Raw genomic sequence first — 22758 nt, 5'->3', positions numbered from 1 at the left:
TGTATTGTAATTGTAATTGTGCTGCTCTGAATCGTAGCTTGTGAGACATTTGATGGGAGTGTTTCCACTTTCAGGGAAGGTGCATCCTGCAGCTGGAACAAGCCCACCCTCACCTGGTCTGAGGGTTGGTTCCTCCTCTTGATTTACAGCAGGATCAAGGCTGTCAGGGAGGTTTCACTCTTAAAGAAGTGGGGTGATTTGGGGAGCCGGTTCAGCTCTGCTCTCTGTCTTAGGGGGATGTGCGAATGAAAACTGCTGTCTGCTGCTCTAATCAGTTTCCTGGTCAGTTTTCCTGATCGCATGGCTTGTAAATGGGGGGGGCAGAGAAAGAGGGACAGTGGGGAAGGGAGAAGAGAAGGCGGGGCACAGCGGAGAGGAGAAGGGGGAGAAAACAGTTCAACAGAGTGAAGGCTGGTGGAGGGAAGAGAGGGGCTGGGGCTGAAGGGCAGAGAGAAGCAGGCAGTGCAGGAGTGGGGGCGGGAGGGTGGAAAGCTGTGTGGGGGGCTCCTCTCGCTCAGAAGAAGCAGATGCAGAGCTGTAGACTCTGCATGAAGAAGCAGCCCTCCCGTCTCTCTCCCCATCTTCAAGCTACAATCTTTTCCTGGGAGTAAGCCCCATTGAAAATAATGGAACTTAATTCTGAGTAGGCATGCACAGGCTTGGGCTCATAGGCTGCCATCCTATGAACACTTTCCTGGGAGTAAGCCCCATTGACACTAATGGAATTTACTTCTGAATAGGCATGCACAGGCTTGGGCTCAGGCTGCCATCCTATGCACTTTCCTGGGAGTAAGCCCCATTGACAACACGCATGGGACACGTTCTAGGCTCCTGCTCCCCTTTCCTGTCCTTGCAAAGACTAGCAGTGGCGGAGGAGGAGGAAGTCAGAGCCAAGGAGACCAGGCTTGGGGAGCCTGAGCAGGCAGGACTGCAACGCCCAGGAGCAGCGAGGAGGAGGGAGCAGCAGGCAAGCCGAGCAGCTCCGTCAGGCTCCCCGCTTGAGGTGTGGAGTCGCGTGCTTCCTAAGCGCACGGTGGGGGTCACCCTCCCCAGCAGCACCACAGCTGCTCCGCAGTGTGCCTGAAAAAGCCCTGACCCCAAGTGGCCCCACAGATAAGGCGAAGGGTTGATTCATGAGCTATCTGTTGGAACAAATTTATCGCCCTATAGGCGAGTATCTATGGCATGCTTATAGTGTACGTAGAGCCAGAGACTTTTGATTAAAGAAAATTGGCTCCAAATGAGTTGTGCAATTAACAGTAGAAACTTGACCTACTCTGAATAAATTAATTAATCTTAATATAGTAAAAGAAATAGGTGGCAGAGTATTTCTTAGAAATCATAGTACTAAGAGGGCACTCAAGGGTGAAAGAACACACACATGAAATTTGTGCTAGGTCAAAATGGCAGCCCAATCCTATCTGCCCCAGCACCCCCGGGTGTAGCACTGCCAAAATGGCTACCGCTGCATCCACTGGGAGCAGGGAGATCACTGGATTTTTGTCCCCTTCCCCCAAGGAAAACCCAAGATCCCACAATGGGACTACTTGTCTGTGCCAGCTATTTTGCTGGTGCAGACTTGTGAAGCCCTGTGTCGGGCTTTGCAGCCTGATGCAGGGGATAGGATCCAGTGGAGGAGGCCTCTGCCAGTCCAGCCCCCTTCCCAGGTCAGCCCTGCCCAGCTGCCAACCTGCTCTACCCCTGCCCCCAATAGCCACACTGCCACCCAGCAGTATTACTTACCACCACCACCCCGGAAGCTGCACATCGTCCTCCTCCCAGCACTGAGACCAAGGAGCTGTAAATGTACTTTACAGCACATGTGCAACACCTAGCACCAGTGGTACGCTTGTACTACCAGCACTAGAGAGCTCAGGATTGGGCTCTTATTTACTTGATTTTAGATCATTTCCCCAAGATATAAGTGATTTATTTAAAAAAACCACATAATAAATGCAAAATCTATAAAGTCAAAACATTAAAACTATAAACAATTCCAAAATGTCAGGAAGTCCTTGCCAAATAAACATTTTCAGCTTTTTCCTGAAAACCAGACGTGTGGGAGCCATACAGGTCTCTCTGGGAAACTAGTTTCACAGCAATAGGGCCATCACTAGAAAAAGCCCAGTGTCTTGTGCCTGCTAACCAGACTTCTGTTACTGGCGGACCAGACAGTAAGGTCCCTGATGAAAAACTCAACAGCAGACTGATGTGGGAGAATGCAATATTTCAGGTAACCTGAGCAGCCTTATCACCACAGTGCCAAGTTTTGGAATAAGCCTTTTAGCTTGTTCTCTCCCAACCCCCATGGGATGAGCGTAAACTTTGCTAATACCACTGGATATAAGACATTGCCACATGATCTCATCCTTATCAAACTGTCTGCATTCCAGAAGTGTGTTTCAGAGTTTGCAGCTATGGGGCTTGAACTGCAAGTCACAACCCTGTAAAGGCCAGATAATTCCTATAAAAGTCAGTTGCACTTCCTCACAAAATATGAGATTTGAAATTTGGTCGAATTTTGAGATTTGAATTTTGCTAAATTCACAACATGAATTATGCCTAAGTGCAGGTTTTAGTCATCTTTTTCCCCAACTGAAGGAAATTGGAGGAAATAAGGTTAAATTCAGGATCTTCAGTGTAACTTGTTATGCCTGGTGGCTGTTCTCAAATGTTTCAGTCCAAAGAATGGTAACTGTACTAAGTTTCATAAAAGTGAATGGGATAAGTTAACTGCAATTAACAATTCCCAAAGACTTCTACAAAACCTAAACTGAGACAATCTCTCTCTGGGTTCAGGCCCCTGAATAGAGTGCAAAACTATAGTGCTCAAAGCAGTATTGCTGTTGTATTACTGTGTGTGTTTGGGATGGAGATGCTTTTTGTAATTAAAAGGTTTGATTTCATTTTCTGCAGTACAAAAGAGTTAGGTTTTTTGTGTGTCTGAGCTGATGGAATGCTGGTTCTGTCTTTGCAGCAAGAGATGAGCAGCTGTTCAATATTTAGCTAAAATTTCACAACTGGTGTCAATGTTCTGTAGTTTCCAATGAAAACACAAACAATAAAGGGGAGATGAAATACCATTTTCAAATTAGACAGTATGTTATATTCTTTTCTGACACAAGTATGAATATCTGTGTCAGAAACAATAAGGTGAAATTAAATTTAAAAAATGAAGGGAGAGACCTAGCAAAAAATAGAAGATGCTGGTGTTGCTTACAAGATATACTGAATTATATCCTCGTCAGTGATGTCAGTTTACTAATTGCATGCTTTCTACTTTAAGGACAATGTAAAAAGTTTAAGGAGAGGCTTTGAACAGGAAAGGAGGTTTCAGCACTTCCACATAAATGGCAATCCTAATAATGTGTGAGGTCTAATGTAAGTTTAGTTGCAGGCATGTAGAAATCTCATTCTCATCTTTGGCCCAGCATATCTGGCACAGGGCCAGCCAATATGGTTCCCCTTCCAAGTATTCAGTGCACACTTGCAAAGGAACATGAGAAAGTATTCTGTTGAGTCTTGGAAATCTATATCTGCAGGAAAACGGTGTTCGGCTAAGTGCCTTTGCTCCTATCGTGACAGGTTTGGTGAGAGAGGAGCCTGAAATACACATAATCTTCTCCAAGTAGAGTCCAATGGTGACTTTTCCCTTCTCCACTATAATGCTTTCTTTTAAAGTCATCTTCATTGTGTGATGATGGATTGGATTCTAGGGATGTCTCTTGCTGTGTAGCACATCTCTATAACATTTGTGCAAGAGGGCACAAGGTGGGAGAATGGGAAATTTCCACAGAAAAGGATCTTTCCAATAGAAAAGATAACATGTAAAATGGACTTTAAGCTACTCAAACACACTAGCATGTGTTCCAACTTTGCCGGATTTGAAATTACTTCAGTCAAGGTGATAGGACTTTGGCAATGGATTCAAAGTACTCTCTTTTCATGTCTTACTCCTCCATCTTCTTTATATCAACCTCATTGCTGTGTTCCGTTAGATTCATCAAGTTAGAATCATCGTAGATTCATCAACTCTGTTTAGCAATGCTTTTCAAAATAAAGTTCACAAATAACATTGTTCTGTGTGGCCCTGAGTTAAAGCTAGATTTGCCATCACATCTTATTTATATTAATAGTGACTTCTTTATACTAAGAAGGGCCTCTTGCATATTCTGTGCAGATTGCTGATTACACAATAATTTGTGCTGTCTGTTGCTTTGACTACAGCAGTCTACTCTTGATTTAATTCACAAAGAATAGGCTGATGATGTTAATGAAATTCAACAAAACAGTGTAACATGCCATGCACAAAAAATAGTCAAATTTACAATTATAAAATGGAGGACGTCATGACAATCTTTTTTCCTAGTGAAGGACTTGTGGGATACAGTGGATTATAAATCAAACATAAGTCAGCAATATAATGTTGTGGAGCAAGAGGGAAATGCCAAAACTGTATTTACAGAGAGATTACATTCAAGGCAGGTAAGGGCATAGTCCTAGAGCATGTCATACAGACTCCTTGTTGAAACTAAGCAGGTCTAAGTGATCTGAAAGCATTGAAAAGGCATTCATGTGTCATCTTTTCATGCATTTGGGGTAGTGTATAAAGCAGTGGTACACCGATTTCACCAGCAATGAAGTGGCATGTGCACATTTCTACTAAAATCTACCTTCAGGTTTTTATGAGCTCCCAGACAAAGGATCTCTGTCTGTGATAATCTTTTCACCCCAAGGCGGTGAATGATCTCCAGCTACCCTGTAGTTGATTTACAGCCTCCTGTAGGCCCTTAGATTTCAGAATGGATTTGGGTGGCTTTGGTTTGAGGAGGTGGAGGGGCAGTTTAACACAGAAACACATACACATTTTTGACTTGTAACTATGTGGGTCCCTAGAAAATGTGTGTATTCTCAAAACACAAGCAGTAGCAATAACATATTGGAAACTGGAGCTTCTCAGCATATTTCACTTACCAGAATTGAGTAGGATGATGGATTTAAGGCAAACAAATTCTTCCCCCTGGATATTCATCATTCGAAAGCGAGAAGAAGTGGCCAGCAGCATGTCAAATATCTCCACAAAACCCTCAACGCACATCCCTTGACTCCTGCAAGAACAAATAAGTTTTTTTCAGCTTTTGCTGTTGCTTAAGGAATAGCAAAGGATAAAAGAAAGCTGGAGATCCTGATAGCGAGGAAAAGCTAGGAAAAAGGAAGGTGCATCTTGGAACAATCTCTAAATGGTGAAGGCATCCACTAATTTCCATAGATATTCGCATATCAGTCAATCTCACAGATAAAGGCAGGTTTTGAGCCAAAAAAATCATGGAATTTTCTATGACCCTTGGATAAGTTGGAAGTTAAACTTAGGGGAGATGCCTGACTATAATTCTGACAGATGTCTGAACCATTAATCAATTCCTCCTTTAAGGTGCCTAGTGTGTTAAGCAGAGTGTGTCAACATCTAACATACAACATATAACTGGGAGTGTGCAATTCAATTCACAGCAGAGAGATACGCAACAAAGAATGACTGTGAGCAAGTGCAGCTGCACATAGCTGCAAACCTATTTACTCCTCCCATATGAACCTGCTTGGCAACTTTGCTCATCCTCTGATGTCTTCTTTGTAGTCCCACAACTAACAGATGCTCAGGTGATAGGCTCAAGAAAGGGACTCTTTACTACTGGGTTGCCCAGACTATGGAAAGGTGTTGGCACATATCATTGCCTGCTTTAAACTGAGAATACAATAGATTTGTTTCAAAGGGCATTTTTAGATAGGCCTTTTAGGAATTGTTTCATAGATTTTTATTATGTTATTATCTGTGTTTTAATGTATCTTAAATTTTGTTATACAGGGGACCCCCATATCCGTAGATTCTGTAACCATGGATTCAAGTATCCGTGGATGCGGGGGGACCCTGCATCCCCCACACCCTCTGGAGGCCTTTCTGAGCCCTGCAGAGGCTGCATGCATTTGCCTGCAGCTTCTGTGGGGCTCAGAATGGCCGTTCAGGCAAAAAGAAAGTCACTTCCAGTTTGTTTTTTTTAATTGCCTTTTATGCCTTTTAAAGGCATTAGTAGGGCTGGGGAAGCCCTTCCCTGATAGGTTCTGTGAAAGAGCCCTGGGCCTGAACTACATGTAGTCTTATTCAAGTAGAATCCAATGGTGGCTTTCCCCTCCTCCACTATAATGCTTTCTTTTCAAGTCATCTTTACTGTGAAGCTAGGGATGTGTCATGTTGTGTAGCACATCTCCATAACATTCATGCTAGAAGGCACAAGGTGGGAGAATGGGAAATTTCCACAGAAAAGGATCTCCCCCATAGCAAAGGTAACATATAGAATGGCCCTTAAACTACTCAAACACACTAACATGTGTTGCAGCTTGGCTGGATTTGAAATTGCTTCAGTCAAGATGATAGGGTTTTGGCCACAGATTCAAAGTACTTTCTTTTTCTGTCTTACTCCTCCACATCAGCCTCAATGATATTGGAACAATTCTAACCATCTTTCCAGCAGCGAGGTAAGGGCAATGCAGCTCCAAGGTAAGGGAGCAAGCATTCCCTTACCTTAAGGAGGCCTCCATGACCGCCACCCAACTGCATGATGCAGCACACACCCCTTTGGCATAGCTAGGTCAGTGCTGGAAAGTTGGTTAGGATTTGGGCCTAAGTCTGTTCCATCAATTAGATTCATTCATTTTATGAAGAAAAAACAACGGGCAGTGCCTTTTTTGGACTAAACGGCCATTCTGAGCCCCACAGAGGCCAGGGATGGGAGGCAAGGGGAGCACAACTCCCATTCCTCTGGAGGGCGGGGGCATCCCTGGTATCCACAGTTTCAGTTATCCATAGGGGGTTCCAGAACAGAACCCCCACAGATACCAGGGGATGACTGCATTGTTGATTATTGTAAGCACATGCTTGCAGTTTGCCCATGCCCACCATGGCTTATAATGTGTGATGGACTTTTCCTCCAGAAATCTGTCAAATCCCCTTTAAAGGCCTCTAGGCCAGGCGCCATCACCACATCCTGTGGCAAGGAGTTCAATAGATTAATTACACAATGGGTAAAGAAATATTTTCTTTTGTCTGTTCTAACTCTCCTGACACTCAGTTTTAGTGGATATTTTTTTTAAGTGGTTGGCAACCTTCAGTCTCGAAAGACTATGGTATAAGCCTACAGCACCCAGTATTCCCAGGCGGTCTCCCATCCAAGTACTAACCAGGCCTGACCCTGCTTAGCTTCCGAGATCAGACGAGATTGGGCATGTGCAGGGTAACAGTTGTATTTACATCCTGAGCATTATGCAGCATTTGTATCCATTTCTATTTTAATAACTCAATGAACCTGATGTTCCTGATGAGACTGATAAAGATGCAGATAAAGAAGATGCAGATAAAAAACAGAAAAGAAAAGCAGCCTCTGAACAGCTTGTAGGTCTGCTGAAATAAAAATTGTTTCACCATGCAGTATGTAAGGCTGCTGTTGGAGAAACATATGGCCAGGACCCTGTTAGGAGGACAAGTTGCAGGCATCTTTGGTTCCTGGCCATAAGAGGGGAATGATTGCAAGAACAATATGTTGTGTTTTGTTTTCTTGTGTTTTGTTTTCTAATGTTATGGGAAATTCTATTCCTTGTTCCTTACTTTAGATACCCTGAATGAAAATATGTGGTACATACTGAAACAAATACTAGTAGAAGGTTTCTGTTGATTTTAGTACAACTAAACTTCGCTCTTAGTTTGGTACTATTTTCCGTTTGCACGTGAAAGATGAAAACAAGGATCTGAACCAGTAATGGTTTTTGTTGTTGTTGATGTTTAGAGGACTTTATTTATTTATTTAAAAAGATTTCCCACCTCACTCTCAGAGAGATTATAACAGATTGAAACCTTTTCCTCCCACTTTAACTTCTTATAAAGCACTTCCAAATCATTGGTCAGTTGTTATTCTCATATGGAGAAGCATTTTCACCAGACCACTTAGGATACCATTTTAGGAGCTGAAAATCCCAATATTTCAACACTTCAAATAACTACCAGCTGAAGTTAAATTTTCATAAAACAGCAGTAGACAAGCCAGCAGCTTTTTTCCACTTAAGCATTCATATAAAAGCACTTTCAGATGTCAGATATGATTAATAGACCATTAGCCAGTCTTTTAATGATAATTTCTAGGAAGGGAATTTCTCACAAAAAGTTTCATGGAGCAACAGAATAATGTGAAGTCTGTTTACGCCACATCTGCTGCTGAGTTTGCATTATTAGAGAGCCCAATGGTGGGTCTGATTTTTGGTGGGTCGCTAAAGGGTGATTGAAAAATCAGATAACTAATCAGCTCAAGCCCTGAGGCTGTTCAAAAATCAGATACTGTTACTGCTAATTAGCCTGCAAAGAGCTCAGCTTCTGCAGTTTGGAAGCATGTGTAAATATAGAGAGATAAGTGTTTGAGGGTTTTCTTCTGATTATTATAAATAAAATATTACTTTCTAGATCTTTTTTAAAGTCTGGTAAACCTAGGTGGGTCCCACTAGAGCAGGGGTGCTCACACTTTTTTGGTTGGAGAGCTACTTTGAAACCCAGCAAGGCCCAGAGATCTACGCTCCAGGGGGGCAACTTGGGGGGTGATGAGAAGTGGGGTGACTCCATGTGTGGGGCAATGGGGAGGGGTTGGGGAGCCCTCCAGGGGGGCAACTTGGGGGGTGATGGGAAGTGGGGGGACACCAGGTGTGGGGCCAGGGGAGCGGCTGGGGAGCCCTCCAGGGGGGCAACTTGGAGGGGTGATGGGAAGTGGGGGGACACCAGGTATGGGGCCAGGGGAGGGGTTGGGGAGCCCTCCAGGAGAGCAACTTGGGAAGGGTGATGGGAAGTAGGGGGACACCAGGTGTGGGGCCAGGGGAGCAGCTGCGGAGCCCTCCAGGGGGCAACTCGGGGGCAGCCCCATACCCTCTTCCCCGCCCACCCTCCCTCTGCCCCGAGGCGCCTGCTCAGCTCACCCTCTGGGAAGCAGGAAAAGTTCTCCGAGGGTGCCGCAGGGCTGATCCCAGCCTCGGGAGGAAGGCGGCGATGTGAGGCAGCGCAGCCCAGCCGCAACGTGCTTCCTCCTGGGCTCCCCTTACTTGTCCCCAGGGAGGGGGTCTCGGCGGAGCTTCCCGAAGGGGCTCTTTCCCGCTCCTATCATTGATTGAAATCAATGAATGGGGCGGGAAAGAGCCCTGGAGCTTCCCGATTGGCCCACCATGTTGAAAGGGGCGGGAAAGAGCCCCGGAGCTTCCCGATTGGCCCGCCATCGCATCCGGGACACTCAGCGGCACCGGGCCAATCGGGAAGCTCTGGGGCTCTTTCTCGCCGCTTTCAACATGGCGGACGGGAGGCTCGGCGCGCGATCGACCGGATTTTGCTTGGTGATCAACAGGTCGATCGCAATTGACGTCTTGAGCACGCCTGCACTAGAGTGTTATTTAAAAAAGTGGATCCTGGTGCTAAAAAGTTTGGGAACCATTGTCCTAATCTGATTTAAGACTGCTTTGCCTCTAGCAAAAAATATGCAGTTCACATATATGAAATGAAATTAGACAATTATGGGTAGATATTGATTTGGATCTAATTTTTGTCATATAAATGCAATGATAAAATACTGTTACAGCCCAATCCTTACCAAATGATTTGCCAGCTGAATGTGCATTCTGTCGACATGTGCTGTTGCAAAAGTGCCATAAAGTATTGGGACAGTGCGGAGAGCCAGCATACCGGTGGAAAGGTCAGAGCCTTCCCATGTGTGCCAGTGGGTATCGGGATGCTCATTAAACCAGGTAAATCAAGTGCAGAGGAGGGGAGGAGATGAGCAGGGTATGGGTGAATCAGACCCAGGAGGGGACAGAATCCATGCTGCCAGCACATGCTGTATCCAAACCCCCTTCCGAGGCCTGATCTGCCTGCACAGATCAACACAGACTTGCACCAGTGATATCACAGGCACAGGTCCAAGTTGAGGGTCTATTATGGCTGCTGGGGCTTCCCTTACGACAACGGGGCACATATCCCCTTACCCCAAGAAGACTTGCAGCAGCCAAAAATTCCCTATGGGTTGCAACATAATCTGCACTAATGCCACTGCATCACTACCCAGGGATTTATTAATTGATTGGTCCAAGCTTAGCTAAGCTAGTTCTTCTCTGCTTTATGTATTTAGCATCTTATGAATGGCATGATGGTATACAGCAGGACAATCTTAGCATCGCATAGCAAAACATTAGTTACAATTAATGACAGGAACAAAAAACAACATGTAGACTGACCTGTCCAATAACAGGTTAGGAGCAAACAAAAGCTTTCCTGGGTGCTCCATTGAACGCCAGATTAAGCCAATCATCAGTATCTCTAACCAGGCACATTCCAGGAGATGGACCTGGTCATGGAGTGCTAAATCCACAAACCCTGGGAAAGAAAGAAGAATAAATTGCAGGACAAAAATTCCAGTGTAAAAAGATGAGCTGATGTGATGGAATACTGAGTCGGACTGCAGGACAGCTGATCAGCAATGATCAAACTTGGCCTCAAAGCTCATCAGGAAGCAAATCACTACCCTTCAACTTAACCTACTCTATAGAGTTTTTTTAAGGATAAAGTGTCATGTATACCATCCTGATCATTTCATATGAAGGGTGAGATGCAAATGTGACAACTAAAAAGATGATAAATTGATTTATTTTGCAACTGGAATATTGAAAGAAATTGAATGGGCATGATAGGAGTCCATGTACCCAGTCTGAGCATTAAGAGATGTGAAATATAAAAGCAACCATGACAAATCATCTTTTAAAAAACTAAAGTATGCATTCTGGCCCCTTTTTGTTTGTTATTATTGTTAATCAAGTGTAATAAAAATCTGTAAAACGTGACAACTAATGGCAAATTATTTGGAGTTACCCTGTGTTAAAAATCACAGGTTGTCAAACTCTTTGTCAACCACTGCTTCTAATTTATTGTTTTGTGTGCGTATACCTGCGCAAACACACTTAAGTATAAAAATACAATATAATACATGATAGTATACAGTGCAACCTTCTTATTCATTGGATAGGCATCTACAGATTTGAGTATTTGTGGATGCTGAGCCTGTGAGTAGAGGGCCTCAAGAGGACCTCTTAGACACAACCTGAAATACCTTCCAGTTGTAGTGGGGAAGCATCAGGAGGTCTTCCAGACAAGACAAGACAAGACAAGACTGGCATTTCCAGTTTTAATGGTGTGCCACCCCCATGATTTCATTATCTACGGAATTTGGTATCCATGGGGTTGGGCCCTGTGACAGATCCCCTGCGGATACAGAAGGGCCCACTTTCCACATATCACTTTCCAAAATCAAATTTTATCCAATTGGCAGTTCATCTACAGCTGATGAGGTATATGGAAACTAAATAGTTTAATTCTGAGGGGACAAATAATTCCCCTACCCTTTTCTTCATTTATTTATACAACCACATTTCAGAACAATTTAAGTTTTATGGTGTAAAACCATCTGGTTACAGTTGTTAAACCATTTATCTAGAATTACCCTGTATAATCTCATCCGGAGACATGGACAATATCCTCTTATTTCGTGCATATCTTAATCATTCCATCCTATAAATGATCTGATAATTAGACATTAAGCTAACTTTGAAGTCACCAAGGGAACATTGTCACTTGCATCCATGTCTTTGTACTCTTAATGATTAAACAGATTTGTGCTAATTGATTTACAGTGCAATCCTAGGCATGTTGACTCAGAAGTAAGTCCTGTTGCGTTCAATGGAGATTTCGCCCAGGGAAGTGTGCATAGGATTGCAGCTTTATGTAGACATTTTACAATTACTACTCAAAGCTGGTAGTTGTACAATTGATTACTCAAGCTGAGAATTCTGCAAGTAATTGCTTAGTGCTGAAAACTGCATTCTGCTTGGAGCTGGGAACTGTATGTTCTGGGAACTGTGTGTTCCTCTGCTTAGAGCTTAGAACTGAACCATTGATTACATGACTGTGATCTAGTTAAACAATCTATTGTTACTTATTGTTTGATAGGTATATTTTCTGCTTTTATAGTCTGAGATACAGTAAATACAATTTGAGTTTCTTACTGCAGTATAGCTATGTGAACATTTGTGAGTAAAAACAAATGAAAAAAACACTGTATATAAAAGGGAATATTGCTGTAGCAATGGAAGACATTTTAAGTAAATTTTTAAAAACTAATTTTTAAAGCCTTAAAACAGGTTGACTCTCAGCATCGGTGAGGGTTCCGTTCCCAGAATTTCCATGGATGCTGAAAATCGCTTTAAATGAAATCCATTTAAAAAAACAATGTACTTCTGCTCAGAGGTTTAAAAATAGCCTCCATACCATTGTAATGCAGAAAAGTCGCAGCAAGCAAGCAAGCAGACAATCAATCAATCTTTCTCCAGGCACTTAGAAAGGCTTCTCTTGAAGGCAAGCAACCTCTCCTTCACCCACTTGAAAGAGTGCAAAGAGAATGCAAAGCCAAGGTAATAATCATTTTGCATTCTTTCCAGGGGGTAAGGAGGGGTCACTGGCCTCCAAGTGAAGCTGTTCTAAGTGTCTGGAGAGAGAATGATTGATTGCCTGCCTGTTAAGAGAGGCTGTTCTTGAAAGGGACTTTAAAAGGGGCTTTTTTCTTTAACTGAAAGGGCTCTTCTCATTGAGATAAAACCGTGGGTGAAAAATCAGTGGATAATTAGGTTATATCTGTATGTAGTGACATGAATGAACTAAAACAGTTAGAAAATAGATTAAGTATGATTTAAAATGAATATTTCAGTTACAATAAGTTCTCTTTATATGCAAGTTCGCTATCTGAGAAGGACAAAATTGCTACATTCTCTCATTTTTCCACCCTGTTGTCTGCTATGCAGACTTCTGGAGGCTGCAAGGACCTTCAGAATTGTGCCTGTGACCAGCATGGACTTCCACCGATCATTTTAAAGTGGTTTGTTCTGGTTGCAGGTGCCATTCTGAACGTCCCTGCAGCCTCCAGAAGGCCTCTGCAGCATTCAGAGATATTTTGACACTACCCACTACAATCTTCTTGTTTCCTGAGGGTCTCTGCTAGGGTCTCTGTTTTGATAATACCCCTTCCCCCCCCAGGTACTCCTTGCACCAAACTCAATTGATCCCATAGGATCAATGGTTCATTATCTGAGAATTCACTATTCACTAGGGTAGGGCTTTTCAAACTGGGGCATTGCGATACCCCAGCCTGAGGGCCCTGGCCTCTGGCTGCAGGGGTTTGGCTGTACTTACCAGAGCGTCCTGCAGCCTCCCGGGATGTAGGGAGCCCTGCGTGACAGACTGCAGGGCTCCCCAAAGCTTAAGAAATGAAAGTGGAGCAATCTTTAATTTTATTTTTATTTTTGTTTTGATCTTTATTTAGCCCACATGATAATTAGGTTTTCCCAGTGCTGTCGTTTCAGCAGCGCCACTTGCCCAGGTATCCCCCCACAAACATGCGTGACACAAAAGACTTGGTTGAAACAGGGCCATGATTTATTCCATTATAAGGCTGCACAGCGATTGGTGCAATGCAACAGGTCCTGACTATACTCCAGCCCCCTTTAGTGCAGGCACCTAACTAAGAGGAGACAGTTCCTGTCTGAGCCCTCCTTTGGGCGAACCACCTTGACTCAGAACCTTAGCTCGCCCAAGACTCCCCCAGGTTCTTCAACACCAAGCCCTGGAAACAGGGTCCAACCAGCTGAATTGTTCTGCCCACCCTGAGCCAGGGAACCACAAAGGTGAGCATCCCAATTCCATTCCGGGGTCAAGCCAGGCTGCCCCGATCTGGGTAACCTCGGGGCTCAGCACTGGCCTTAACCCGGCCTGTTGCTTGCCTGAAGGTAGACACCGGTTCCCTATTTCTTCTTCCGTTCTTGCACTACCCTGCCAGACATGGCAAACCTGGCTGAAAGACCCACAAGAAACCCAAGGGGATAGTTAGGGGTAGGCGAAAAAAGCTTCACCCCATGGCCAATCAGGGGAAAAGCCAAAAAATTCCTATCTGGCCCCAAAAGGCGACCAGCTAGACTTCTGACTGTGTTTAAAGGGTGGGTGGGTGGGTTCCACTGCTGCCAAGGAACAAAGAGGCTGGGAAAGCATGGGCGCCAGCCTTTAAACTACATGCCCCAGCTTACCCCCTCCTCCGACCAATAGCCGCTCACCATGTCATGCAGGCGGGGAACCGGACAAGTTTTCCCCTACCTGCATTAACAGCTGGAGGGCTTTTCTGCAGAAGATCTTTGAGGAATACATGGAAGGAAGCCTCAAAAAGCAAAGAATGCTTCAGGGAAGGGGCAGACCAAGAGGAATGAGAGTGAAATGCTGCCAAGGTGCTGGGAAAGTCCAATTATTATGTGGGCTGTCCTTTCAGCGGTGCTGCTTCTGCTGAGGCATCAATTCACAGAGCACCTCCCAGCTCCTGAGCTGCAAACTGAAGTCTCGGCAGAAGCAGCACTGCTGAAAGGCAGCTTGCATAATAATTGGGCTCTCCCGAATCTGAAAATATTATCAAGATTTGCACATTTTCTCTTCTGTCATTTGCAGCTAATGAGAACAAACTATTTCTGGCCATCATCAGCTTAATAATGTCACTTTTTGCTAAATGATATCATTTCTGGGACTCAACAGGCATCATGGATGTTATTGGGCCACTGTATGAAACACGTTTGACACCCCTGATCTACAACATTTTTCCTTTTAACTTCAGTATTAAATCACAGAATGCAAGAAACAATTTATGCAGGCAATTTGGAATAACCCTGAAGTTAGATGACAATAAATTCCAGTGTATTCTTATTGTAACTCACTAACTCTGCAAAGAAGAAGGAAGTTAAATTTCTAATGGAAAGACAAATTAAAGAAAGATGCTGTGTGAGACTTGGTTCAGATTTAGAACAATAGTTTAATTTAGACAAAAATAACTAGTTATTGGGACAGCAACTGGACGACACATTCACATGTAGAAAACCACTACAGGGGGGCCTGCATGTCTGCAGATTCTTATCTGCAGATCGGGCCCGTGGCCCCCCAGCATGCACACCCCCACATGCACCCCCTCTGGAGTCCAGGGGGCTGGCTCTCCTCACCTCTGGAGGGACCTCTGAACTCAGCAGAGGCCAAGGATATCTGTGGATGTCCATGAGCTCCGCAGAGGCCAAGGACATTTTTAGTGCCTTATAAGGCATTAAAAACGTCACTTCCAGTTTCTCCAAGAAACAGGAAGTCATGTTTTCAGCTTCTGAGTACAGCAAGAATAAGAGGAACATAATCAAGACCGCAACTATATAGGGAAAACAGATTATGGAAACAGCCGCATTTTTCTAATTGTATATTCCCTTCCATCCTGACAGTGCCCAAGAAGTTTCAAAAAGTATACAGAATGCCTCCACCACCCACTAAAATGCAACTACTGGTATTGTGAATTACAGTAAATGTAGAACAGTGCAGAGAAACAAGAGCTCAACAAAATCAAATTTTTATGAGTTTAGAAAGTATGTTTATAAGTCCCTTTCTGTCCTATAATTTAGCTGCATTTTGTAGAATGGTCCAAACTGAAAACATCAAAGTACGTATAAATACTCAAAGAGAGACTTACATGTTTTCTGTTCCAAGGAATAATCTCCAAAATTAAATTACGTCAAGGTGTATGTCCTCCCTCTACATATCTTTTCTCCATTACTAATTTTCCCTCCTCCTGCCAGCTTCATTTTCTCAGCATTTTTATTTTACCCATGTTTTCTCATGCTCCATTTTACTGAATACTTTTCATTCCTGTCCATCTGGTACTTTTCTGTCCCTTTCCTATGGAATTTACCATTTAAACCCAAAGAAAAGCGTGTTCCATGGAACTCAGACAAATTCAAATAATTCTTATATCCTCTCCAAACAGGTGAATCACATGCACAATCACAGTTAAATTTGTTTTGGTGCAGCAGTTCCTATTGCTGAAGTGACAACCCACTGTTCAGTCTTAAAACAGCTTGACTCTTTTGAGCGCGGGAATCACTGTACCAAACACAGTAAATGATGCTCTTGTCTACAGGTGTAGTACCGCATACTCCTGCCATGCATCCACACACATCACACCTTTGGATACTAGTTTATGTACTTGTTTCACACTGAGTTTCTGACAAACTGAACAATGGTAATCTTGTCTAGAAATGACAAACACAAGGATCACTCTTGTCAGGTATCTGGGGACTGGAAAAGTTTTGCAAGTAGCTGATGATGAAAGGGCACATAGTTCACCATAGTACTTCCTAGATGTTGAGGTTCCAATCCTACCAAGCTTCCAGCACTGATGCAGCTGTGCCAACAGGGCCTGCACTTTGTTCCCTTACCTCGGGGCTGCAAAGGTGCTGGAAAGCTGGATAGGATTGGGGGCAGAAATATTTACCCTGAAAAAGATATTTAGAAAAAGTCTAAATGATGGCAGCTGTGGATTAGGAGAGGAAAGGGTTCCTGGCTAAATATTCTTTCTTCTGAGCAATATCACTTTTATTTAGCATGGCTTGAATATAAGCCAGCTGTTGGTTAAGAGATAAAGTGCTGTTGACAGTTTTACTGTGTGTATATTATTTTGTTAATAGCACAAGCAGAGCAAATGACTTACAGCTTGATGTTATCAGGACATGCAAAGCTTTTAATCTCATGGCATTTTATTCTCTCGTTATAGGAAGAAAAAGAGCTACAGCTTTATGAGTTGCTGTTTTTATCATAAAAGAAAAGCAAATACACTTCAGGGTCATCTGTGGCACCTGTCTAAGTAGTGAGAAGTTTTATTCTCGACCAGAATTCCAGGGAAGAAAGGCATGAAAAGAACACTCCCCAGCAGACAGACATTTCAGACTTTCTATATAGTTGTGTGTAGTAGGACCAGCCCATCCATGAGGCCAACTGAAGGAGTCGCTGCTGTAGGCAGCAGATCAATAGAGGGGTGCCCACCTCCATCTACCCAGTTGCCTCCACTGCGCTTCCTCCCTGGATTGGAAAAGGTAGAAGGGGGCAGAGAGGATTCCTCTTCTTACTTTTCCTGTTCAGGGAGTGGGAGGAGCACAGGTTGGCACATCACCAGGAAAGGGGGGGCAGCATCTGGCCTTTTGCCTCAGGTGTCAGGAGGTCTTGGGCCAGCCTTGGTTATGTGCCCAACACAGTAAGATACCACTTGGTAAATGACTGCCTAGGAGTTCACCTGTACTCTATGCTGCAAAGTGCATAGAGTTGTGCTTTCTCACATCAGATATGGTAAAGAGAAGAAACAGTATGAAAAGATTATGGTTCTGTGGCCAGCAGAAACTTGGAATATTTTTATCCCAATAGAATAATATGATTCATCTTCACTTAGAATATAGAAGGCGCCTCAGTGTTGCCAACACCCTGCATAGGAAATAGATTCACAATGAAACTCCCATACTGGAATTGTCACCATTGAAAAGCAGTACAAGAACTTGCTCAGTCTTCTCCTTATCCTATCACTCACTGCCCAATCAGCACTGTACTTTCTCATTTTTGTATGAAAACTATATCTCATTAAAGAAATGCTTCAGATTAATATCATCTATGTCTTAATTTAGCCACTATGCAAAAGTATAATTTATGCTAACAATAGTTTAGAAACCAAACCATGGTGTTGTATTTGTATTTGTTTGATTTGTTTCTGGAGGAAAAATCCATTACAGGTTACAAGCCATGATGTGTATGTGCAACCTCCTGATTTTAGAACTGGGCTATGTCAGAATGCCAGATGCAAGGGAGGGCACCAGGATGAGGTCTCTTGTTATCTGGTGTGCTCCCTGGGGCATTTGGTGGGCCGCTGTGAGATACAGGAAGCGGGACTAGATGGGCCTATGGCCTGATCCAGTGGGGCTGTTCTTATGTTCTTTTCTGAAAACAGACAATAGGCAGCAGTTGTCTCTATGGCTTATCAATTTAGATATCACACCAAATGATACTTGGTATAAACCTTGGTTTGCAAACTCATATCAAACCCTGACATTTTTTATTTTGATTTGCTAGCCAATGGAAAATCCTGGTTTGACAATTTCAGATATCATGCCAAATTTCTTTAATTATGGTTTGGAGCAATGTCTAATTTAAGCCTATATTTGAGCAAATGCTTTCCAGTGCTCAGCATCCTGGTCATTGTGCCGTTGCTCCTCTATTATGAGAGTTGCCAGCACCAGTCTCCTAAATCAGGCTTGGGTAAGAAGTGTGAAGGCCAGCAGAAGCCTGCCTCAAATGAAAGGCAACTTTAAAGCCCCTGAAATTCTTCTTCAGTAAAATCCAAAAATGCAAGGTAGAAAACAATTCCCAGCTGCCCCTGTTGTTTCTGAAAGTCCACCCTCATCCACCCATGACCCCCAAGACATAATCTCCCTCCTTCCTTTTACTCGCCAGTCAAATGGCAATGGAAGCAGCAGTGGGGAAGCACAAGTAAAGGACAGGAGGCAAGTTTGTGTACTCCTGATGCCCCTCTTTATTGCCCTGTTGCCCTGGATGGCACCATGCCAAGGCATAAAAGCCCAGAGGACTAAGGAAGAGGTAGTTCATTCTTGGGCTGCTGCACAATCTTCTAAGGGTCCCCCCCCCCCAAGAATCTGGATCAATTCTCAATCTGAGGCAAGTCTGCTCACTCTCCTCTACTCATTTTCTTATTTATTTATCTGAATGTCTGCATATTCACCCACTCATCAGAAATACTTCTCTATCTGCAGGAAGGGGGATTATTTTGGATTATGTAAAAACCCCAGATTATTTAACAGTTCCAAAAAGCTGCTGTGTTTCCCATTGTTGGAGCATTAAAATTATTTAGTGGATGCAATTCAGCATTGCTGGGGGGGGGGGAGGCAAGATAACCCAGAGAGGAAGAAAGTTTATAACTGGGAAATGTGATAAAATTTAAAACCAAGCCCATGAGGACATCCCGAAATGAAAAAGGATTGTCACAAAGGACACTTGTCCAGAGTAATTCCAATTCTTCATGAATTATACACTAGCAGCGACAAATAAGTTATATCTCATGTTTAATACAAGACTCTCTGAGTAGCAGCTATGGAAACCCTCCCCGCCCTCTGTAAGTAAGTAATAAATATTTCAGTGTTATACTCAAACACCACAAAAGCAACTGGAGAAGTCTTTTGTCAATATGACAGAAAATGCTTCTGCATACAGTTTTGCTGAAACCACTGTACAACTACATTTATTTTCATTTGTTACTTTACTGGCATCAGTACTTTACTGGCATACCCACATCAGTACTTTACTGGCATACCCACATCTACATTTATTTCAGAATGTTTAGTAGAGTGATCAATGTGAACTACAGGACAGCAGACAAAGTTGTTAGAGACACACAGTTTTTGCAATTTCTGAAACCTAGTGAAAGGAAAACAAATCAATTAATTGTTAGCTTTATACTGAAAATATTATTTTAATAATTTTTCAACTGTAGCAGCAAACATCCACAATCTTTACAAAGTATATTGTCCTGTCTTGTGTTTAAAAGCCAATCGCTGCTTGTTCCTGTAGAGAGCATTGATTTTCTTTTCCATTCTTTGTGAATGACTGCTATAAGTTGGACACTCTTGCAGTGTTTGTCAGGACTGAAATATGTGAAGAGGTTGGTGCCCTAAAACATAATGCATCCTACAAGTGAGATGCCTACAATGCCAAAATGTACAGACACAATCCTACCAAGTCTAAGCACTTTAAAATCCCATTGATCTCAACAGTGCAGAGATCAAGCATATTGTTCTCTCTCCCTCTGAAACTGATGGGATTTAAAAGTGCCCAACTTTGGTTGTATCATGGACCAATCATACACCCAATGGATGTATTTCCTTTGATTTTAAGAAGAACAGGATCATGCCTTGAACAGTTTTAAGAAATAAAACAGACAGATAAAGAAACGATACCCATAACCAGTTCTTCCTTCTTTAAAAGGTTAGCAGATGCCAAAGATTATAATCTGCTTTAAGAACACCTTTCTCTGGAGGCACAGCCATTCTGACATATAGTAAATGGAGGTAAAAGATGATATACCCTTTTAGCTGTTTGCTTCAAAATGTTCCTTTCTGTAGATGTTGCCACCATAAAGCAGAGCAATAATTTGTAAATTTACTCTTTTATGCCTAATTAGCTTATAGCATGCATTAGGGAGATGCGATCAGAGAAACTAACATCTGGTGTTAATTATTTTAAAAGGTCATTTTACATTTGCTATTGTAGACTACACTGTATACAAGACTGGGGAAAAAACCTTTTAAAGGGAAATTGCAGCTAATATTTACAATTATAATTACAGAGATGGCCATAAAAGCGGTCAATGTTGCATTATGCCTTCTATTTTAAAGTCCATGTCTTGCATTTTATCTAAACTGGTCGAAATGATGCCTTCGGTTGAAATGGACAATACCCCATCTGCAGGGCGAACATGTTTAACAAGGATCAAAAAAAGTAAAATAATTGGGGGCTCTTTTTCAGTTATGGAATCACTTAAAATGATTAAATGCTTAGTTGTTTTATTAGAGCACTTAAGATCAAGCCACAAAAGCAACATTGCTTTCTACAGGGATAGATATATGATAAAAATATTATTCAGTTTCTTTGGATAACTCTTATTTCTACACTTTGACTGCCCAATCCTAGGCATGTCTTCTCAGAATTAAGTCCCACTGTAGTTAATGGGGCTTACTCCCAGGAATGTGTGGCTAGGATTGGGCTGTAAGTTATTTTTAATTCTTAATTTTAGTAGTAAACAACTGTCCTTCTTGAAATATGATAGAAAGACCAAAAGTATGCTGCAACAACATGGGGTGTAGAAGAAAAGAAAATGCAGGTATAAATAAAGGAATATAAAGCTAGTGCCTGCCACCACATCAAAGCTATGCAGTCACACAGCCAGCAGCAGGGTGGGGGCTATCCAGTGTTTTGCATCAAGTGCCACATGTATGACTATATGCCTCTGGGGCATTATTCATGTGTGTGTCCTCGGTGCAAGGAGCTCCAGGGACTCAAGGAACGCATCTGCTCCCTTGAAGCCTTGGTGGCCGACCTGGAGAAGCAGAGGCAGGCAGAGAAGGACCATGGGGAGACTTCTGGGGACGATCAGGCTTCCTCCCAACCTCAGGTGTGCAGCTGCAGCTCCTCAGCTGCCCTGGTGGGAAGTCTCGGGGCTGTCATCCTGGAGTGGAGGGAAACAATCCCCTAGGGGGGACCCCTTCTCCAGGGGATGAGCCCATATCCGAACACACTCAGGATACTCCTCGGCAGGAGGGGGGTCGGAGGCTTCTTGTAGTGGAGGATTCGATTATTAGAAACATAGAGAGGGGGGGTTTGCAATGGATGTGAGGACCGCATGGCAACTTGGCCTGCCTGGTGTGAAGGTTGAGGACATCACTTCTCGTCTAGACAGGCTGGTAGACAGTGCTGGGGAGGAGGTAGCGGTTGTGGTGCATGTCGGCACCAATGACATGGGCAAGTGTAGCCAGGAGGTCCTGGAGGCCAAATTTAGGCGATTAGGTAGGAAGCTGAAAGCCAGGACCTCAAAGGTAGTGTTCTCTGAAGTGCTACCTGTTCCATGCGCAGGGCCAGCTAGGCAGGCGGAGATCAGGGGTCTCAATGCGTGGATGAGATGGTGGTGTAGGGAGGAGGGGTTTAGATTCGTTAGGCATTGGGGAACGTTTTGGGACAAGCGGGACCTGTACAAGAGGGACGGGCTTCACTTGAACCAGAATGGAACCAGACTGCTGGTGCATAACATTAAAAAGGTGGCAGAGCAGTTTAAACTGATTCCTGGAGGAAAGCCGACAGGAGCCGAGGGGCATCCGGTTCGGGACGCCTCATCCCTATGGGACGAGGATGGGGAGGTTAGAGAACAACAAGGTAAAGGTAGAGTAGGAGAAGAAATTGGGAATGGTGGCGTGATGGGATGTGATAGATGGTTTGGCACAATGAGAGGATTCAGGGATAAAGGAGCTAATAAGCAGCCCATCCTGGGGCATTCTGTGTAGAAATGCTTATATGCAAATGCCCGAAGTCTCCAAGCAAAGATGGGAGAAATGTCTGGTGACAAGGGAAAACATTGACATAGTGGGCATAACGGAAACCTGGTGGAATGCAGAGAATCAGTAGGATACCGCAATCCCAGGCTATAAACTCTACAGGAGGGACAGGGAGGGGCGTGTTGGAGGTGGTGTGGCCATTTATGTTAAGGAAGGGATAGAATCCAGCAAAGTAGAGGTTGAAGGTGGGTCCGACTCCATAGAATCTCTATGGGTTAAATTACGAGGCCTGAGGAGTGATGTAATACTGGGGGTGTACTATCGTCCTCTAGACCAGAAACTGGAAGGGGACCTTGAAATGAGGAAACCAATCAGGGAGGTGACAAGGAGGGACAGGGTTGTAATCATGGGGGACTTCAATTATCCTCATATTGACTGGGTCAATTTGTGTTCTGGTCACGAAAAGGAGACCGGATTCCTTGACATGCTAAATGACTGTGCCTTAGAGCAGCTAGTCATGGAGCCCACTAGAGGACAGGTGACAATGGATTTAATATTGTGCAGTACTCAGGACCTGGTTAGAGAGGTCAGTGTTACTGAGCCATTGGGGAACAGTGATCATGCTGCGATTCGTTTTGACGTGCACGTCGGGAGAAGAATACCAGGCAAATCTCTCACAAAAACCCTTGACTTCCGATG

General features: G+C 43.5%; 1 protein-coding gene and 1 pseudogene across 1 annotated transcript in view; both read right to left on the bottom strand.

Annotated features, from left to right (window-relative positions):
- Positions 1-22758, bottom strand: part of ESR1 (estrogen receptor 1) — a 246200-nt gene that overhangs the window by 8451 nt on the left and 214991 nt on the right. Inside the window, exons 6-7 of the mRNA XM_066615710.1 lie at positions 10306-10444; positions 4975-5108 (exon numbers count right to left, since the gene is read on the bottom strand). Of these exons, the coding sequence (XP_066471807.1) occupies positions 4975-5108; positions 10306-10444 (273 nt within the window). The remainder of the gene's footprint in view (positions 1-4974; positions 5109-10305; positions 10445-22758) is intronic.
- Positions 7182-7298, bottom strand: LOC136637694 (5S ribosomal RNA; annotated as a pseudogene).

This window comes from Tiliqua scincoides, chromosome 1 (genome assembly GCF_035046505.1).
Source record: "Tiliqua scincoides isolate rTilSci1 chromosome 1, rTilSci1.hap2, whole genome shotgun sequence".
Taxonomy (NCBI): Eukaryota; Metazoa; Chordata; class Lepidosauria; order Squamata; family Scincidae; genus Tiliqua; species Tiliqua scincoides.
The sequence above is the reverse complement of the archived record's forward strand: the minus strand, read 5'-3'. Positions and strand labels throughout refer to the sequence as shown.